Genomic DNA, 22045 nt, shown 5'->3' on the forward strand with positions numbered 1-22045 from the left:
ATTTATTTTCAGGTATCATCGGTTATCGTGGGAAGACGAATGTGTGACTGGACACATTCATCAACAGCAATGAAGATTTCGCGTTCTAATATTACTCTGCTATTAACAAATGTAATCTGGAACAAATGGATTTCTTAATACGGGTTTTATGATATGGAGTTTTACCTTAATAAAAATGAATTTATTTTTGTTGTGAAAATGAGACTTTACAATTAAAATTCAAATAGTGCTAGTTTTATAATAGTAAAAGGTTCCATCAAATTAAAACTCTTTTCAGTTTCAATTCATTTAAGAGATTCAGTATTGGAGTCATACAAAACCTTTGTCGAAAATCATCTTTTGATATTAGCAATTTTATAACTTTATTATAAATAGTTAACAAATATAGATCAAATTTTATGTATTATTGTAAAGCGCTTTCCTTTTTCATCACCATTTTTTAATTTTATTTCTTTTATGTGACATATTATGTTTAATGTGTCTTCCTAAATTATGTTGTATTTTAATGACAACAGGATAACTAGGTTATTTTTTTTAAAAAAGGATGTTGTAATATAGAAAAATAAAAGTAAAATTGTATGAATTAACGGATATATTTCATAGGTATTGTATTTCGTTGTAGTTAAAATGGAGAAATATTACCAAAAAAACATTTAAACAAAAAATCTTAATGTTTGAAGACTTTACATAAAAAAGACATCCGAAAAAGAAAAAAAAAGAGGCATTTGAATAACAAAAAAACATTCGAAAAAGTACTATTTTAGGCTAGATGATGTCTGAAGATGTTTGAAAACTCTAGTCCACATGTACGGTAGGAAGAGGACATGCATACATATTTATGTTTGTGGTATTCTAATAATCAAACAGTCTACGAAAGCTAAAGTTTGTGCCTGGTCTGCGTGGCGCAACCAAAAGTGCCAATAAGATCTACTAACAAAAAACAAACACCGCCTCATTACAAATGATACATAAAAAGTTTTACCTTGATAAAATTGAGATTTAAGTATCCTATACTCATGTAACAATGCAATGTGTGGATATTATATATATATATATATATATATATATATATATATATATATATATATATATATATATATATATATATAGAGAGAGAGAGAGAGAGAGAGAGAGAGAGAACTAGGATCCATTGAAAATGACAGAAAGGTTGAAAATGCGAGAAGAGATCTGAGCTTCCATATATTAAGATCTAAGGCTAGTATTGATAGGCCATTTTTGTAATTTCTAAAAATCATAGGATGAAATTGCAAATAGAAAATAGAGTAAAAGGGTATTATGGTCACTAAATTTTATCAAGTTCCTGAAATATCTCTCTTTCCCGCTCATGTTTTCTTCTTCGTTTCTGTCTCTCTCTCTCTCTCTCTCTCTCTCTATATATATATATATATATATATATATATATATATATATATATATATATATATATATATATATATATATATATATATATATATATATATATATATATATACACCGATTTGAAACCATTAAACCATAATCTCAAAGAGCCGTCACCATGATACGCTTCTAGCACCATCTTTAAAAAAGTAAAGAAATCAAACATTTACAATATAAATCATTCTTATATCATTTGAGGACAAAGAACCAGAGGTTTGCATGTAATTACACAAGAAACCTCACTACAAATATCCTATAACTACTCTAAAAAGATACCTCAACTTATACTACAATGATTATTAAAGAAAATCAAAGAGAACTGAAACCCTAATCTTTACCGGGTTTGAAGGTGAGAGACGAGAGACGAGAGAGCTATCGTATAAGTGTTTATGTATTTTGTGAATTATCAGTAAAAACCTCCATTTCATCATTCATGGCACTTATCCAGTTAGGATCTAAAGAAGCTTCTTCATAAGTTTTAGGTTCAACAATATTATTTAAATTGGAAACAAAACATCTATTTTCATTATTAAGATAAGAATAGTTTATGCTTCTTTCTATACGATATTTATACTTTCCTTCAATAATATAATCATTAAATTTTACTGGCATATGTGATTTTCTAATAGACCTAAAGGGCCCTAAAGACTGACCAAGAGAAGGTAAGGAATTAGATTGACTACTTTCCTTAGACATAGAACCTTCTGATGAACTTGGCATAGTCTTACCAAACAAAGGTTCATTTGCCTCATCAGTTTGGTTGCTGACATGTATAGTATTAGTAAATGTCTCATCCAGGTCCTGATCTTCTTTATCACCATCCATATGGTGGTTAACACTAAAGTCATTAGGATTAATACTATCATTAATGTATTCAGTTGAACTAAAATAATCACAGGAAAACGAGTTTAGATTTTTAAAGGAATTATCAACATTATCAATAGTTTTTGAGTTTAACTTGAAAGGGAAAACAGACTTATAAAACTTCACATCCATGGAAGCAAAAACATAATTTGAATCAAGACTAAGTAATATATAACCTTTCTTTTCTGAAGAATAACCAAGTAAAACACATTTTTTAGCTTTTGCAGAAAACTTATCTGAAGTATTAAGTTTAGTAGCAAAACATAAACTACCAAAAACTCTTAAATGATCAAGTACATGAACCTTTTTAAAAACCAAATCATACAGAGATAAACCTTTAAATACAGAAGTAGGCATTCTATTTTTTAAAAATATAGAAGTAAGAACAACTTCTCCCCAAAACTCAAGGGGAAGAACAGATTGGAAAAACAAAGGCCTAGCCACATTAAGAATATGTTTGTGTTTTCTATCCACAACCCCATTTTGTTGTGGAGTGTAAACACAAGAAGTTTGATTATAAATTCCACTTGTTTCAAAAAATGAATTCATATGATTATTTAATATTCATGTTTCGTTGTTAGAACGAAAAATTTTAACCTTGGTTTCAAACTGATTTAACAAAATATTAACAAAATAAGTGAAACAAGAAAAAACTTCTTCTTTTGAATTTAAAAGATAGACCTATGTAGCCGTTGTGAAATCATCCACAATAGTCAAGAAGAACCTATGCTCTTTAATACTGGCCTTCCTATAGGGTCCCTACACATCTAAGTGAATGAGTTCTCCTAGTCTAGAAGCAGTATGATTACTAAGTGGAAAGGATTCACGAGTTTGTTTTGCTTTATGAAAAACATCACACTGAGGTAAAGACTCATCATCAAAATTGAGTTTATCTTTCAAAACATTTTAGGCATTATCAGCAGGATAACCTTGTCTACAATGCCACGTAAGTTTTGACACACAAAATTTAGCAACATTAGGTTTTTCAAAACTATTACCTAAAGGAAAAGAATCCAGATAGTACAACCCTCTTGATTCCCTACCACTCTCCATCATAATCTTTGATTGTAATCCTAAATTTTATAGTTATGTTGATTAAAAACAACTTCACACTTAGAATCTTTACATAGTTTATGAACAGATAAGAGATTCACATTAAAATAAGGAACACCAAACACATCAAATAAGGTCAAGTTATGTGAGAGTGAAAGATTTCCTATTTTTTCAATCCTAGCAGAAAACCCGTTAGGATGATTAACAAGAAGATTTAATTTTGACACATCCACGATATCAGACAAAAGTGACTCAGCAGCTGTCATATGTTGAGTAGCTCCTAAGTCAACAACCCATTTATTTTGACTAATTACAGAGTTAAAAGAATGAAACATGGGAATACCTACCATATTAGCACTAGCAGATGCATCCTCATTCACAGCTGACTTCTCATTGGTGAGTTTCAAATACTTATTGTATTGTTCTATTGTAAGATAGTGAGAATCACCAGTTTCAAATGTCTCAAATGAAGAGTTAGACACGCCAGTAGAGGGGACAGACAAAGAATTTACAGAAAAAGATTTATTTTGACCACCTTGATTATTAAAATCATATATGGGTTTGAAATCTTTAGGATATCCAATCAACTTATAACATTTTTCAATTAAATGTCCTTTAAGACCACAATGTTTACATTGCATGTTCTGGTTTCTTCCTTTATTTTGATTTGTGTTTGAATTTCGTCTATCATTAAACCTACTATTAGAAGCAGAAGATTGAGTTTTTGATACACTTGAAGATAAAGTGAGAGACCCATTCTTCTGATGAGACTCTTCTCTTGAAACAATAGAGAAAGCAACTTTTACATTAGGTAAATGGTCCATCAAAAGAATATGACTCTTAACCTGATTAAAGGATTCATCTAAACCACTTAAGAACTACATTAACTTCATTAGTTTAGCATAATCATTATATTTAGTAGCAGCTTCACAGGTACACTCAGTTAGATTTGTAAGACCATCAAATTCTTTCCATACTGTATCAAGTTTATGAAAACATTCTAAGAGAGATGGCCCATTTTGACTAAGAAAAATTCATCAGCTTTATTATAAGTTTCAAAAAGTTCATTCCATATTTCAACAGTAGACTCAAAATAAGCATGACCTGAATAGATAGATTCAGACAAAGACCCAAGAATCCAAGAATAAACAACGACATTAGTTGTAACACTCGTCCCAGGTATGAGTTAATTTATAAATGTTCTACTTTTATTTTTAGGCGGCCACGGCGTGGTAGTATTGTTTTGATCGCGAATTTAAATGGCCCGCCGCGACATGGCCTAGGTGCCACAACGTGGCAGGTATTTTTGGAGAAACCCCTAATCCTTGGGCTTTAGGACATTATAGTTAGGGTTTCATGATCATTCAGCCTCCATCACCCTCTAAACTCATAAAACCTAACCCTATCCTCCAATGCAATTGTGAACTCATTTTGGTGTTTTTGGTGATATTTGAAGGAGAAGGAAGCCTTTGGTGTGGTGATTTACCTTGCAAGCATCATCTACACCTTCTATTGTAACATCCAAATTTCCAAACCAAAATTTTCATTTTTAAATTCATATAAAAACATTGTTCATAAAAACCATCTCAAGAAAATCACAAATGTTAATACATATCAAAGTGTCCTAAGATATCCGAAATCATAAACTGTAGGTGAATATGTACAATCAAGCGTTCGCCTCCCGCGATCCTCAGAAGTACTTGAAACACATTTAGTCAACAACTGTAAGAATGAATCTTAGTGAGTTTCCCAAAATACCACATACAACACAGTAAAAAATAAACAACTATGGGTTATTATCAACCCTGGAGATTACCCAAAGTCTCAGTGGGTAAACAACACACCCTGTGGGTTATCAGCAACCCTAAAGACTACCCGAAGTCTCATCACACACAGTAACACATATCATAGTAATAGCACGTATAGCCAACTGGTCATTACATATATAAATATATTCTACCACACATGTAAGAATAGTGAGGAGACTCACCTCGCACAAATGACTAATAGAACCCACACCAGAACTACCGGAACCAGACTTCGCCTAAAATTACACCAATAAACATAATTAAGGTAATTTTCCATACTCCACTAATCCCAAGACAAGTCTAATCCACATCTAGGGTAAAAGACCATTTTGCACCCTCAAAAACCCTCACAATCCACCTAAGTCACAATTAGCCCAAAAATAAAGAAAGTCAACAAGCGGCCGTACACGCTGTGTACTCGGCTCTATGCTGGACGTAGATCACTTGGATAGAAAGGACCGGGATCACAACATGCTATGTTGGGCGTAGCCAGGATTACGCTCGATGTACACGGCTGATCCCAAAACTCCATTTTTAAGGTCTTAATCATTAAGACACTTACTCCAACCTCAGATCTCTACCTAAAAGGACGCCCTAATCCATAAAGTCTCTGATTTTATGCCTTTGCATAGCTAAAGAGAGCTCAACCCCCAAAACCTAACTTCTAACATCACAAAAAAATCCATAACACATGCATGGAAGAAAGGAAAGGACCAAGCTAACATTTTTATGACTCTAAGCACCCTAAAACGTCTGAAAGGACAACTCATATGATCTGGAGTATTCCATACTCACAAAGATCAAGGTTTTGCGACAAAAAGAACATAAATCAAAAACAAGATTTGGCAAAGTAAAATGTGAGGTGTGAAATTTATACCTTCAAAAGATGAACAAATAGATGTAGATTCTGGATCCAAAGGCTTGAATGCACCACCACTTCTTGAATGATCTTCATTCACTACCAAGAACACTCAAGGATCACGCTCAAGCTTCAAATCTCACTCACAAGGGCTATGGTTTCGATTTTAGGGTTTAGAGGAATGTAGGTTGGTCATAAGGAGGTCCAAGGGGATTAAGATGTTTAAATAGGGGACACAACCCTAAAAATTTATGGTTTAAGGACTTCACGAGTATGCCCGATGAATCCACATGTACGCCCATCATACTCCTCCTCTGCTACGACTTTCATGTTGACTTACGCCCGACGTACAACCTGGTACGCCCGACGTAAGGGGCTGAACTGCAATAATTTAAAATACTAAGTGTTGAAAAGGAAATACATGGTAACTAGTTTTACAATTCTCCCCCACTAGAATCAGACTTCGTCCTTGAAGTTAGCCTCTGCGAACAGATCAAGGTAATGCTCATGCATCTCCGCCACCACTCAGAGCCTTTCCGATGTTGTCACTAAACTTTGACCAAGTTCACTACCTTGTTCCTCAAGGTTTTCACTTTCCTATCTAGAATTGCCACCGGCATCTCGATGTAATTCAAGCGTCCATCGAACTAAATTTCCTCTAAAGTGACCACAACTGTCTCATCGGCTACACAATTCCTCAACTGGGAAACATGGAATGTGTCATGAATCTGACTCAACTCCTCATGAAGCTCTAACCGGTATGCCACCTTGCCCACTCTAGATATCATCCTAAAAGGGACAATAAACCTTAGGCCCAGCTTGCCTCGCTTCATGAATCGGATAACACCTTTCAAAGGTGATACATTCAGGAGCACCAAATGTCCAACTTGAAACTCTAACTCAGAGCGTCGCCGATCCGCATAACTCTTCTGAAGGCTTTGGCCTGTCAACAACCTCTGTCTGACCTGCTGAATAAGCTCTGTCGTCTTGAGCACAATCTCAGTGCTCCCCATGACCCTCTGCCCGACCTCTCCCCAATAGATCAGAATCTGACACTTCCTCCTATATAGAAGCTCGAAGGGAGGCATGCCAATGTTGGCATGATGGCTGTTGTTGTAAGAAAAGTTAGCCAAAGGAAGGTATGAGTCCCATGTAGGCCCGCAACATATCCTTAAGTGTCTGTATAGTCTGCTCGCTCTTCCCGTCTTTCTGTAGATGATAGGCGGTATTGAAATGCAATCAGGTACCCAATTCCTCATGAAACCTCTTCCTAAATATGGAAGTCAAACGAACATGTAACGACCCAAAATTTCAAGGTAAAAGTTCTATTTTTAATTCAACCATAAAACACCATTTAGTATTACCAATCATTCAATTGTATATTAATGTAAAAAAAACTATTATCAGAGTACAACCCCAAAATCATAAAGTTACGGAAACGTGGGTGGATGCAGTGCAGTCACGTGGGGCCCTTCCCTTTTGTACCGGAAGTACCAGGAACCATAAACAATAAACCGTACGCACAAAGCTTAGTGACTTCCCCAAAATACCACATATCATACATATAATAGAGGATGTTATGTGCCAACCATAGTGTTGTCATTATGCCACGAGCCGTATCATGGTCTTTCCTTGCCAGGCCCGGGGCCAATACCCTTGGTCTTAAAGACAAGTGCCAAGAACCGCCTCTTGGTCTTCCATGCCAGTATCACAAAAACAACTAGCATACTATTTATATATACAACTATCTACTTATCTTCCAGGGTCCGATACCTGGTCTTGCATACAATTTTCCAGGAGCCACCTTTGTGTATTTCATACAAATGTCCAGGCCACCCCAGGTATTCCTATATCACATAAGCCAATACGCCGACATTGGTGTCTTCGACCCATAGTATAGTGAGGAAACTCACCTGAATCACAAAGCCGACTTCAGCTAACTACTCTCCTGCTGAAAGACGGGTGCTCGACACCTCTTATCAATCCACACCAGGTAAACCCTAAGTCTACCTTCAAAAAAAAAATAGAATCTTGACCCAAACGTGAAACCAAGTTAAAATTCAACGGTCAAATTCAAATTCAACAACCTAAAGTAAACTTGTCTATTCTTACGTCGTGGCCAATCCTTGGTCACGTCGTGAGATCTCACTCAGTCCGATTCTAACACATCTCGACTCACCCTGGCCAACTCAGTTAAGAAAAGTCAATAGAGATGTCCTCACGTCGTGAGAAGCCTTCTCTCACGTCATGAACTCCGAGAAGATGACCAGAAACGGGGTCATTCAAACCTCACATCGTGAGACCCCATGTCTCTCGTCGTGAGACCAGTCTGAAGCAAAAAGTCCATCTTTTAGGTCCTTAATCCATTAAGCCTTGCACTCCAACTTTCCAGAAGGCCTTATAACTTCTTAATACAAAAAAAGGTCGATGCATTTAAGACATATATGTCCACTACATGTCTAGATCTCATTTAGGTCCAAAGTTGGAGAAAAAGGCATCGAACTTTCATTCAAGGTTCTAAAACTCAACCAATCTCTAGATCTGAACTCCAAGACATCCCTAAGGCCCTCATAACTCATAAAGTTGTCAACTTTATAGTTTCTGTTCATTCAAATATGCACATCCAAGAAGAAAAGTTGGACAAACTTAGATCTAGCCTTATATAACCATAAAGGTAGGAGCTTTATCACTTATAATGGTCCAGAACAATGTAAGGTGATGTTGATGATGATTCTTTTTCAAGCCACAACATAAGACCACATTCTTCTTCTTCTTTCACCCTTCTTCCAAACCAAGAAAAGCTTCAAAACCACCAAAGATCAAGCAAGGATGGGCTATAGAGTTTTTCTGAGGTGAAAGAGGGTTTGGGGCTGATAAGAAACCCTGAAATGAGGTTAGAGGTGCTTAAATACGAAGGAAACTCTAAAAGATCATGGGATTGGGCTACATCGCTCCTCACGTAGTGAGCTCTTATTGCTCACGTCGTGAGATCAGTCCCGAAAAAAATCTTCATGCAACTCATCTCACGTCTTGATCCTCCATGCCTCAGGACATGAGGATCCTTTCTCTAAAAAATCCAACCTTTGACTCCTTGAAACCCTAATTCGATTCATCCAAGAAAACAGGTACTGCAACTCTCCCCCACTTAAATTAGATTTCGTCCTCGAAATCACTCCATACTATCTTTCTGCCACCCTAGACAACTTGAACAACCTATCTACGTCTCCGATACAGACAGATGAAACAAAATTCAAGCATACAACAACATTCCAAAATTATAACCGAACCTAACCTTAGCAGGGATCCCAAATCCTTACGACGAACGAATCCTTACCCCTACTAATCACTGGAGAATAACCATTACTACTCGACCCAAAATCCGAAATTCTAAAACCCTGTCTGCCTCCCTGACAGATAGCCCACTTTGAATCAGTGACAATACAATTCCACTCTGTATTACAAACTGATCATTACTCTTTACACCCTTCATTATCCTGTTGTTTCCACTAAAAACAGAATCACTAACCATTCCTTGCTGCCGAAAACTTTTCACTTTATAGAAGGCTTAGATAATCCTTTGAGCAAAAGACTCATCCCTACAACGGTTAGACTCAAACAAGAGCTGCGCAACAGGGTCAAATCAATTACTCTGAGATTATTTAACCCATGCAACAAGTGACTTAACATATCCACTTAATCATAAAGTGAATCCTAACACGAGTCCCAAACACTAGCAGTACCTCAGGCTCGTCTTGCTTCCCCATAATTTTATTCCAGATGCAACCGAGACCACCCTGGTCTCATACTCATCTACTAATTAACCAATGTACCGGATTTCCAACCAGTTGCTGAGACTAATAGCCTCACACAGTTTCACCTTGCGACTTCCGAACAAGGGTCTGTCTGGCAAGAGCTATCCTAGCTTGCTTGTCATCAGGGCTCCAACGACCCTCTGCATCTAATCAGACCTAAGCAACCATCAACCTGATGCAACCAAATCCACTTTCTAATAATGAATGCTACATGCCCAATTGTAGTCTTATATCACAACCGGCCTCATACGACCCATAACCTTCCTTAATTCCATGAATGTTGTGGACTTCCCACAGTCTCACGACCTGTCCTGCCATGATCTAATCCCAACTAGAGGAACTACGGGCGAATCATGGATATACCAATCCCACATAGCTGATCGAGAACCAAGTGAATGCTACAAGCCACCCCGCAGTCTTACAACACTATCACACTACCTGCCAACCAGCCACCCCGCAGTCGTACAACACTCCTATACCGTCTGCAAAAGCTAGTGAATTCTACGGCCACCTTGCACTCTTAAAACACTCCTATACCGTCATGGTCACCGCCCATGGTCTTACATCTCAGTTTTCATTCCAACCATAATCATCCTAAGTCGAACCCGCATCTGACTATACCCCAATCAGGTGTTTGGTTTATGATTTGACCCCTAAATCCTTAATCATGCAAGAACAGGCGGAGAGGCTCTAACACAACCCTCTCCCTGGATCCGTCCACATACCCACCATGCGTCACTACTGATGTGCAATGAAACCTGAACATCCATTCTTGTGTAATCCCTTAAACCAAACGATTCTCCCCCACTCTGATTCGACTGCGCTCTTCCAACCCACAAGATTTGATGGATTTCTAATCCATTTCGTAACCTTACAGTTCAAATTGTCGACAACTTGAACTTACAAGAACTAGCATTCCATTACTAGCCAATCTTCATGATCACACGTATTCCAAAACCGGATGAATCTTTACTGAAATCTCAACAAGCTCTAAAATCCCAAGCACTTTCCATTGACCTCACTACAAATCCCTGGTGACTTATTAGATGAAGAAGAACAATATCAAAATTATAGAAACGGGTACCCAACCGATTCCACGACCCACTCGCACTCAGAGCAACTCCCGGTGAACCTGCCACTGACCACAAAATGACATATGAACTTGGAAACTACCGATCTTAAACCCACGATCAAGCCCATTTATTATTTCCTCAGATCCATGCTGAACCCCTACATACCCTACATTTGAACCTGACATACCTACTTTGTGAATTCATTGAATCCTTGCTGAAACTACCAAAGATAGAATCGACTACTGATCATTTCTCACTTAAGATTGATCCAATGATGGTTGGTGCTTCCCATATCGAAATCCTAATCTGGCTCACCCAAACATCCCCTAAATACAAATTTCGGCATGTAAAAATGGCATATGAAGATTATCAAGATAAAATGTCTAGACCATCACGAAGAAAACTATAATCCCATGCGGAGACTTAGATACACCCCACATAGAATCTCATACATAAATAGATAATCATAAATATAATTAATATGATCATGAAGGAAAATAATACACTACACAACTACGAAATCAACTGATGGAACTTGGATCCCCTTGACCTGTGACTTCAATGCTCGGCTCCTCACCACAGGAACCTCAACTCTGCCCTCGCGACCGTCAGTAATCCTCAAAGTGGCTGGAGCAGGTGCCCTCACCGCTCCCCTGATCAACTCCAGACAACCGGCCTTCTTGTGGCCCATTTGGTTGCAGTGAAAACATAGCGGGATCGTCCCCTGGGGACAATCTCTGCTGACAGGACCAAACCTGCCACACTTATAGCAACCCATACCCCTAGATCGACAAACCCTATCGTGTTGCTTCCCCCACGCGTTTCACTGACCCCGGCCTTGGTGGCCCCTCCACCGATGGTTTGAAGTCTTGGGTCTCTTCGCATGACCCCCATCTGCCAGCACCTACCCTGACATCCTCTTCCCCAGGTGCTCCAAGTTAATCTCCCACTCCCGGGATCTAGCAATCATATCATTCAGGGTCTTGCACCTTGACATACTCAAAAACTGCCTGATGTCATCCCTCAAGATATCATGATACCTCACCTTCTTCATCTCTTCATCCGCTGCATACTGCAGAACCAACAAAGCCCTCTCCCGGAACTTAGCAGTGATCTCTGCCACAGTCTCATTAGTTTGGTGAAGGTCTTGAAACTCCCTTACCAACTGCTGTACCTCAATAGATGGTGCAAACTCGACCCTAAATCGGGTCACAAACTCATCCCAAGTCATCGTCTCCAAGGCTTTGCCTCCCAAAGTGAAGTCTACCTCCTCCCACTAATCTTGAGATCTGTCTTTCAGAAGACAGGAAGTAAATCTGACATTCAATCCCTCAGGGTAGAAACTTGTCCGAAAAGTGTTTGCCATGTCCGCTAACCATCTCCTACTAGCAATGGCGTCATTCTCCCCAAAGAACTCGGGAGATCCACAAGCACAGAACTCACGGAAAGAAAGAGTGCGAGCTCCCATAATAGCCAAAATCTCACTACGATACGCACCCAGACGCTCGTCTAAAATCTCTATAATCCCTTCCTTGACCGTACCGAAGATCACAGGAGTCTGTTCCAAAATACTGCGGGTGATCTCCAACGAGATAAACTCCCGCATCCGCTCATCAATTGGCTCAATACCTACATCTGAGCCTGAACCATAATCCGAACCTCATCCTTGTGTGCTCATCACCATTCTGAAAAACAAACATACAAGTGATTAGATTATACCCAAGAATCCTCATCCAACCGGCTTCCTAGATTCTCCGTGACTATCCTTGATTCGAGTATGGATCCTATGCTTTTAGTAGTACGGGACCAATACTACCTTCCACACCTATCCATACTGTCCTCAAGAGTCATCCTGAATCCTACAAGTCACCATCTCAAACTGATACTCCAAATACTCGCTACACAGCGCAACCAAACCGACTAAAGCACATCCTAGGTTCTCATAGATTCCCGGCCTCACTTTGCCATCAGCTGCTGAAGAACTCCTGCTAATATCAGCTAGCTAATTCATGAAGATAATCACATGCCACAAAGCTTAGATAATCCTTCAAGTTATAGACTCAACCCTACAGCGGTTAGAATCAAATGAGAGCTGCACAATAGAGTCAAATCCATCACTCTGAGATTATTTAACCTTTGCAACATGTGACCTGACATATTCACTTAATAGTTATCTCACATCACTAAGAGTTCCACAAAGCACAAAGCAAGCAACATTGGTGCAGTAACACTCCAAGCCATAGCACAAAAAGGAACATCCAAAGCTCACTTACTACAACTCATGCTAGAAACTTCCACTTTCACTACCGGTTGCATTATGCATGCAAATTATACACAATATAGGATCAAATAGACTGTCGAATAAAAGACTCTACCCTAGGACCACAACCTAACGAGGAACAAGAAATAAGGCCAAATCATTCATTCTAAGGCTATATGATCCTAACCGAATATAATTTTTTAAGCATACACTTAGCAATTACTTCTACCAATACAGTTTCCCAAATCTAGCATCCAATGCTTCCTAGGCTACAAGGTATCACATATTAAGCCAATCTATCATGTATTTCCTGAAAAGTATCCCTAGCCTTATCCTAGCATGCAAATATCATAACATATAATCATAACAAACATGTATGGATATTCTGGGAATCACTTACTTGAGCCCGACCGATTGCACACGTCGCACCCACTTTTTCTTATAAAACTTTTTTTAGAAAATTTATTTTCTTTCATAAAGATTACCAATTCCCCAGTTTGAGTTTAGGAACACCCGAGAGTATGCTCGAATCCCTCAAATCAAGGCTCTGATACCAACTTGTATCGACCCAAAATTTCAAGGTAAAAATTTCATTTTTAATTCAACTATAAAACACTATTTAGTATTACCAATCATTCAAGAGTATATTAATGTAAAAAAAACAGTTATCAGAGTACAATACCAAAATCATAAAGTTGCAGAAACATGGGTGGATGCAGTGCAGTCACGCCGGACCCTTCCCTTTTGTACCAGAAGTACCTGAAACCATAAAGAATAAAACGTAAGCACAAAGCTTAGTGAGTTCCCTAAAATACCACATACCATACATAAAATAGAGGATGCTATCTGCCAACCATATTCTTGCCATTATGCCACGAGCTATATAATGGTCTTTCCTTGCCAGGTTGGGAGCCAATTCCCCAAGTCTTACAAAGAAGTGCCAAGAACCACCTCCTGGTCTTCTACGCAATTATCACAAAGACAACTAGCATACTATTATATATACAAATATCTACTTATCTGCTAGGGTCCGATCCTTGGTTTTGTATACAATTTTCCAGGAGCCACCTTCGGGTCTTTCATACAAATGCCAAGGGCCACCCCCAGGTCTTCCTATATCATATAAACCAATGGGCCGGTATTGGTGCCTTCGACCCATAGTAGTGAGGAGACTCACCTGAATCACAAAGCCGACTTCAACTAACTGCTCTCCTGCCGAAAGTTGGGTGCTCGACACCTCCTATCAATCCACACAATGTAAACCTAAGTCTACCTTCTAAAAACAGAATCTTGACCCAAAAGTCAAACTAAATCAAAAGTCCACTGTCAAAGTCAAAATCAACAACCCAAAGTCAACTTGTCCATTCTCACATCATGGCCAATCCTTGGTCACCTCGTGAGATCTCACTCAGTCCGATTCCAACACATCTCGACTCACCTTGGCCAACTCAGTCAAGAAAAGTCAACGAAGCTGTCCTCACGTCTTGAGAATCCTTCTCTCACAGCGTGAACTCCAAGTAGATGACAATAGCGGGGAACTTAAAAGATGGACTTTTGCTTCAGACTGGTCTCACGTCATGAGACCCCATGTCTCACATTGTTAGACCAGTCTTAAGCAAAAGTCCATTTTTAAGTCCTTAATCCATTAAGCCTTGAACTCCAACTTTCCAGAAGGCCTTATGTAACATCCCCATTTTCACGGCCAGAAAAGACCGATTTTGTTTATTCTTTATAAAAATCAGAGTACTTCTTTTAATAAAAATGTTGCGGAATTTGTTCCCAGAAAAACATGATAAATATATTATCAAAGCATTTCCGAAGAAATGTATTTTTATTCATTTTAAAACATTTGGGATGTCATCGTCAATATAGAAACATAAGCATAAACAGAACTTACATTCGTTTACACTAGTGATCTACATCTCTTTTAAATCTCTCAGTGTAAAGTAGCTTCATATCGACACCTATGATACAAATAAACTGAGTAGGTCAGGTTGGGAAACCTCGTGAGTACATAGGGTTTTCAACCCACAATAATATAATTATTATGTTTAAACATCAAACAATCAACCTAATTACCCATCCCCATTATCTTCTTTACTCTTAAGGATCTACCCTAAGAATTAGCTATTCCTCGTTCATTCATTCCTAAGGATCATCCTAAGGAATCGGCATGAAATCCATCGTTGCCAGGGTTTACTCGACGGGCATTAAGTCGCATACTCGCCAGGGTTTAGGCACTAAGTCTCATAGTCGCCAGGGTTTATACAACAGGCACTAAGTCACATAGTCGCCAGGGTTTAGGCACTAAGTCTCATAGTCGCTAGGGTTTATACAACATGCACTAAGTCGCATAGTCGCCAGGGTTTAGGCACTAAGTCTTATAGTCGCTAGGGTTATCTCGTTTATCGACAATATCGTTTCTGAGAATCCACTCGCAATACATGTCAATGGCTTTTTAGAGTACAACTGGTGGATACACAGTTCAAATACACCTACAGGTTGCGAGCCTGCTAGTGTTCCACTGGACTGTCTAGAATAGTCTGTGGTTGTCATCCATACTCTGCTAAATGACTGGATCATCAATAACATCTATAACGAGACCTCACATTATTTTATTTTGTCACACAACAACTATTACATCTACCCATATTTTACCCAATATATTTTGTAGATATAAAATACATATACAGTTTAAATCATTTAAAACATGTATAAAAATCTTTCACCCAGCATAGACGGTAAGTATACAGACAATATGCACACATAGCATGTAATTTATATTAAATACTTCATATCTATGTGTAAGATGAAAGTAACTATGCACTCACTTGAAAAGGTGGTAACTCAACACTCGGACAACACTTCGTTACTCTTAACACAATTTTCCGTTGACAAAACCTAGTATCATTACAACTAGAGTTTAGTCTAATATTCACCGAGACTTATTAATAGTCAAGCTATTATTAATATTATATAAGAGTTAAACAATACTTTCCAACCATTATGTACAGACAGGGGCCAGACATAAAACACCGGAGGGCAGGACCATTTTGGCATATAGCACTTCTGAAATCCAACAACCCTATGCAGCCCTTTAAACCAGATCCCCCGTACCGCGAGTAGTTAAAAAGATATTATAACGACACTTATATAACTCATAATAATAGCCCAAATAATTATTATAAGGTCCTAATAACGTTACTATAATTAATTAAAAGCTATATTAAAAATAGCGTAGGCGTATAGCGGGTTTTCTCGAAAACCAGGCTACCCTTGGAGCAGCGTTTCTGAACCGAAAGACCCTTTTTCTCGGGGCTACGGGAGCCTCGGGGCTTCCTTCGGGTGCTAGGAGGTTTACCTAGACCTAGGAGGGGTTAGGGATGGTAGAGAGATAAACTAGTGAGAGAAAGGAGAGGTTTTGGTGTGAATTTTTTGAGCACCCTCGCACCCCTTTTTATTGGGCTGATCCTCGGACGAACGCCGGGCGTACCCTCGGTGGTACGCTGCGCGTAGGGACATGTGTCTCTCTTCGGGTGGGGCGACGTGGCCATATTTCGGACCGCAAAAGAGAGGAGAACGCTGGGCGTTTCGAGCTTCATACGCGAGGCGTAATGTTACGCGGGGCGTCGGATGTGAACGCCGAGCGTCCGAGGCGATACGTGGCAGCATCTTGTGCGAGATCGTGACCATCAAGCGACGACCCAGATCGATCCACATCATCTATTTCGCATCAGATTCGCAAATTCACCTTCCGACTTCAAAAATTCGTATCTTTCGCGTACGAGCTTTGTTTTCGACGTTCTTGTAACGCCCGTAGATCCGGGCTAGTCAATTTAGAGATAATAGGGGTCGAAAACGACTTTTCGACAAAAGATTATTTAGAATAAATAATCTTAACCAAGTTGTGGAATATGTCTCAAGGGTTCCGTACATATAAAGAACGCCAAAATCCGAGTTATAACGAAGAAGTTATGACCCGTCGAAGTTTTTCGGCAAAACCGGCACGACACCGGGAGACGTAAATAGTGAATTTACGATAGAGGACTTTTTAGCCTTAGTGATCTAAACAAAAGTTGTAGTATACGTTAAACCGAGAACATACAAAAAAAGAACGCCCAAATCTGACTTCGTATGAGGAAGTTATGAATTTTCTAAGATTTGGCATAGCAGTGCATGACCCGAAACTCGAATTTTAGTTCGAGCGGTTTTTGGACTACGCGACCTAAATGAAAGTTGAATATCTCATTAATAGGAGCTCAACGGTAAAAAGACAGACGAAAACGGAGTCCGTATAAAGGAGTTACAAATTTTTCGCAGTCATTTAACAGTATAATCTCCTCGTACTGTTAAATTTAAGATCGGTCGAGAATTAGCCAACAGAGTCAAAATGAAAGTTGTAGATCTTATTTTTACCTACGCGTGGATGTAAAGAACGTCAAACACGGAGCTCGTATGCGAAAGTTATGAATTTTTTTGAAAATCGGCTGATTTCCACCCTGTGTGCGATGCCACGTGTCAGCACCAGGCGAAACCTTGGAGCCTACACAACACCACGACGTGTTGACGCCCCAGGCAGCCTATAAATAGAGGTCTCGGGTGAAGCTCATTCCTCACACCTTCAATCCCTTCTTTCTCTCTCTAGAACCTCTCTCTAACCCCCCAAACCCCCCAAAAAGCCTAGGGAACCCCCTAGCACGAGGCGGAAGCCCCGGAGCGCCGGACGGCTCCGAAAAGAAGAGCCTTCGGCTTAGAAACTCTGCTTCGGCGGAGCCCAGTTTTGAGAAAAACCCGCTGTAAGTGAGCTACGCCTACCCTATCTTTAGTAAAGCTTATGTTTCAATATAGTAATGTTATTAGGATCTTATAATAATTATTTGGGCTATTATTATGAGTTATATAAGAGTGTTGCTTAATGCTTATATAATAGTAATAATAGCTAGACTATTAATTAGTCGCGGTTAACGTTAGACTAAACCCTAGTGGTATTGATACTAGGTTTTGTCAAGGAAAAATTGTTTTGAGATAACGAAGTGCAGTCCGAGCACCGAGTCACCACCTTATCAGGTGAGTGCATAGTTACTTTCATCTTACACATAGATATTAAGTATTTTATATAAATTACGTGCTATGTGTGCATATTATCTGAATACTTGTTGTCTATGCTGGATGAATGATTTTATACATGTTTTAAATGATTTAAACTGTATATTTATTTTATATCCACAAATATTTTGGGATAAAACATGGGTAGATGAAATAGTTGGTGTGTGATGAAATAAAATGATGAGAGATAGGTGATGATAGGAAGGTGATGATAATTAGGTTAGGATAGATAGGTGATGATGAATCGGTGATGCAGGATGAAGGATACTATAACCTTGTCCGACAATTTGGAGATGTAGTCATCTACCAGAGTATAGATGGCGACCACGGACTATTATAGATGTCACACCCCAAAACCGGAACGGCAAAAATGTTCTGGGGTGGAGGACATCATGTTTAGTATCAGAAGACATGCATTATAGTAAGCAAATCAATGAACAACCATTTCATTAGAAAGAAAGTGTTTACAAAGTGTGTGTTCACGAAACATAGAATACATAAGCAAATAACAAACAAGACTTGGAGCTATAATGCTCCATCTTCTGAATTCCCAGCCCGAGTACCTGTCTACTAGGCTCCTAAGAATACAAGTTATTTGAAAGAGTTGATCAACAATTAAGCTGGTGAGTTCATAAGATTTTAGTGATGTAAGTAAGTTGTAAAATGTTGTGGTAAACTGCTGTTGAAAATGTAGTTGAAAAATGTAGTAAGTTGTAAGTTCTGTTTAGAAAAGTTCGCCTGTTCCTCTTAGAAAATCCTATATTTTCTACTTTGATGAAAGATACGTAAAAATGATTCTACAATCCTTTCTACGAGTACTAAATGGATACAAGTGATATAAAACTCAGAGTAAACAAACAATCGACTGTGCGCATCTGCCCTAACTCACAACCAAACAAGGAACATGAAGTAAGGCGGATAGCACGCATCCCATTGTTTGTTAGATCATTGTTATATATAACTCTGGCGTGTTCACTTGTTACTCGTGGAGTTAATTGTAATGGTTCCTTTATATTTAATGAAAAGATTCTTTAAGAAAACCCTTATTTCTTATAATAAAATGGTGACCACAGTGATTACTTCTATAATCACTTAGTTTATACTGGCTATATATGATCTAATATCGATTAGATAGTTAATTGGGTGAATCTGCCCTAAGCCCACAACCAAACAAGGAACAGGAAGTAAGGCGGAAAGCACACATCCAACTACCTATTGGGTATCAATGATATATAACCATGCTGTATAAACTAAAGTATTATAGAGTTAATCACCTAAGGTCCTTTAAGTTTATCATGGTTTAATAAAATGGATTAAACCCTTTACTAGTAAGTTTCTAGTTTTGTATACCCAAAGTTCTGATTTGGAAAGTGTGTTCTGTACTAGAAAACTGTGCATTGACTCTGTGTCCCATGACTTGACCCATACCTGGTACCCTTATTATGACTCAATGTATAATGGACATATATATATATATCTAGAATCGAATAGATAATAGACTGGGTGAATCTGCTCCAAGCCCACAACCAAACAAGGAACAGGAAATGAAGCGGAGAGCACATATCCTATTACCCGTCGGATCCTATTGATATATATGTATCCTTTGATGTATAAATTAAGGAATCATAAGGTTAGCATTATGGCCCCTTTCTACTAAACGTAGCCTTCTACCAAGGCATCAATTGCTATGTATGTTTGTTTCTTGTATTAGTGTGTATTTTCCCGAGTGAGACTCTCATTAACTAAATATAGTTTATACAATAATGAATATGTGAGAAGATCACAAAGTAAATGTAAAAGGGAAAATAATGTTTTACCTCAGCAGTGACACTGCTGGCTATAAGGTAATAAAATACAGACTCCAGGTAGTATTAAATGGACAATACACCTCGGGGAGTCTTAAGTAATAAAATACAGACTCCAGGTAGTATTAAATGGACAATAGACCTCGGGGAGTCTAAAATAGCCTTTAATCCCAAATTAGTTCATTAAAGGTTTAATGTGAACTCGTATGTAACTGAGAAGATATATTATTATATTTCATCACCTCGTGTCTGCTAACCCAGGCACGTGTAATCGTACTAAAGTTAATGCAAACCAGAAAGATATATTTTACGTGCTTTTCCCTGGTACTTAATGTGCTTTTCCCTGGTACTTAGTATGGTGTGCTTTTCCCTGGTACTTAGTGTGCTTTTCCCTGGTACTTAGTGTGGTGTGTTTCTCTCTATACTAGTTATAGTATGTTTCCCCTCTGTACTTGTTATAGTATGTTCTCCTCTGTACTTGTTATAGTATGTTTCTCTATGTATCTGTTATAGTATGAACTAAACCCTTAAACTATACCTATTATAGTTTACTAGTAATGTACTTGGACTGTTGTTAAAAATACTCATTTTACCACTAAGTTACGCTTGTACTTTAGGAGTTTTGTTAAACTATAAAGTAGCATAACTTGAAAAGAGTTTTTGAAATGTTTTGACAACTTATAAATGACATAAGTAATCTTTTGAAAGATGTTTATAGCAAACATCTACACAATTATCATTGTGTTCAACTTGTATTCCCCCCCTTAAAAGCATTTAAAACAGTTAAAAGATTCATTACGGGGTATGAACTCACCTGATGTGGGTGATTCAACGAATACGCGTGTAAGGATGAGAAGTTCCACGAATGAAGTCCTGAGACACAACAAGTCCTAAATGACATATAATCACATATATTGGCATGAATACAGTGCTTGGAAGCAATCAAATGCAAGGAAACACCTCACGGGACTAGGAAACACTTTGACCAAGTGTTGGAATTACATGTGATTGACCAAAAGGGTGTTTATGGCCATGGCTTGGTGTTTACGGCCATGTGTTTATGGCCAAGGGAGTTTACGGCCGTAAACTCATGGTCAAAGTTGCATATGATGGTGTTTGAAGGCTAGGGAAGCTTGAGGGAATTTTGCTCTACACATGGATGAGAAAGACCCACTCAATGGAGAGTGTTGAGGTGTTTACGGCCAATGGAGTTTATTCCTGGCTGTAAACTCTCTTAATGGTCACATTTAGGGTCTTAAAGGTAGGGAGTCTCAAGGGTTCAAGTGTTCTAAGGTTTAGCAAGAGCCTAGATGTGTTTAAGGTCCAAGACTTGACCTTAATTGGAGTTTACGGCCAAGGGTGATTACTCTTGGGCCGTAAACTCTCTAAATGGTGAGTTTGGTGATGGTTCAAGGTCTTACAAAACACCTGGGAGTGTTCTAGCCTCAAGTCCAAGCCTTAGGAAGAGTTTAAGGCTCAAATGACACACTTATAGGGGTTTACGGCCATGGGAGATGGCTTGGCCGTAAACTCCTTTTGGTCCTTCATTCTTGATGATTTCAAGGTCCTAAGCATGAACCTTAACTAGAAATCAAGTATAGGGGAGAGTACTTACGATGTAGAGGCTTGAAATGGTCGATTTTGGCCAAGAACACTAGTGTGTGTTCTTGGTGTTCTTGGTGAAACTTGAAGATTTGAAGATCTAGTTAAAATGAAATGATTTCATGGATGGAATCATGGAATGATACTAGATAATGAGATGTAACAACAAATCAAGGAAGAACACTTACAACTTTTGATGATCTAGGATGAAAATCGGGATGATAGTTGAGAGAGAATTGGAGTGTTCTTGAGGTGGAAGTGAAATAATGAAAGAAAGTTGAAGAATATGAGGTTATAAGGTGGAGTTTATGGCCCACCTTGAGTTTACGGCCATAAACTCAAGTGTTGTGGCCGTGAACTCTAAGTGAAGAGGTTAGGGCTTGA

General features: G+C 38.4%; 1 protein-coding gene across 1 annotated transcript; it reads right to left on the minus strand.

Moving 5' to 3' along the window:
- Positions 1 to 1806: 1806 nt before the first annotated feature.
- Positions 1807 to 6099, minus strand: LOC145111461 (uncharacterized). Its single transcript, XM_079047734.1, has 5 exons — positions 6022 to 6099; positions 5327 to 5380; positions 3397 to 4214; positions 2881 to 2892; positions 1807 to 2809 (listed from the first exon to the last, which is right to left on the minus strand). Exons 1-5 carry the CDS (start codon positions 6097 to 6099, stop codon positions 1807 to 1809), a joined length of 1965 nt encoding a protein of 654 aa, XP_078903860.1.
- Positions 6100 to 22045: the final 15946 nt, after the last annotated feature.

This window comes from Lactuca virosa, chromosome 5, assembly GCF_052849685.1.
Source record: "Lactuca virosa cultivar CGN04683 chromosome 5, Lactuca_virosa_CGN04683_v6, whole genome shotgun sequence".
NCBI lineage: Eukaryota > Viridiplantae > Streptophyta > Magnoliopsida > Asterales > Asteraceae > Lactuca > Lactuca virosa.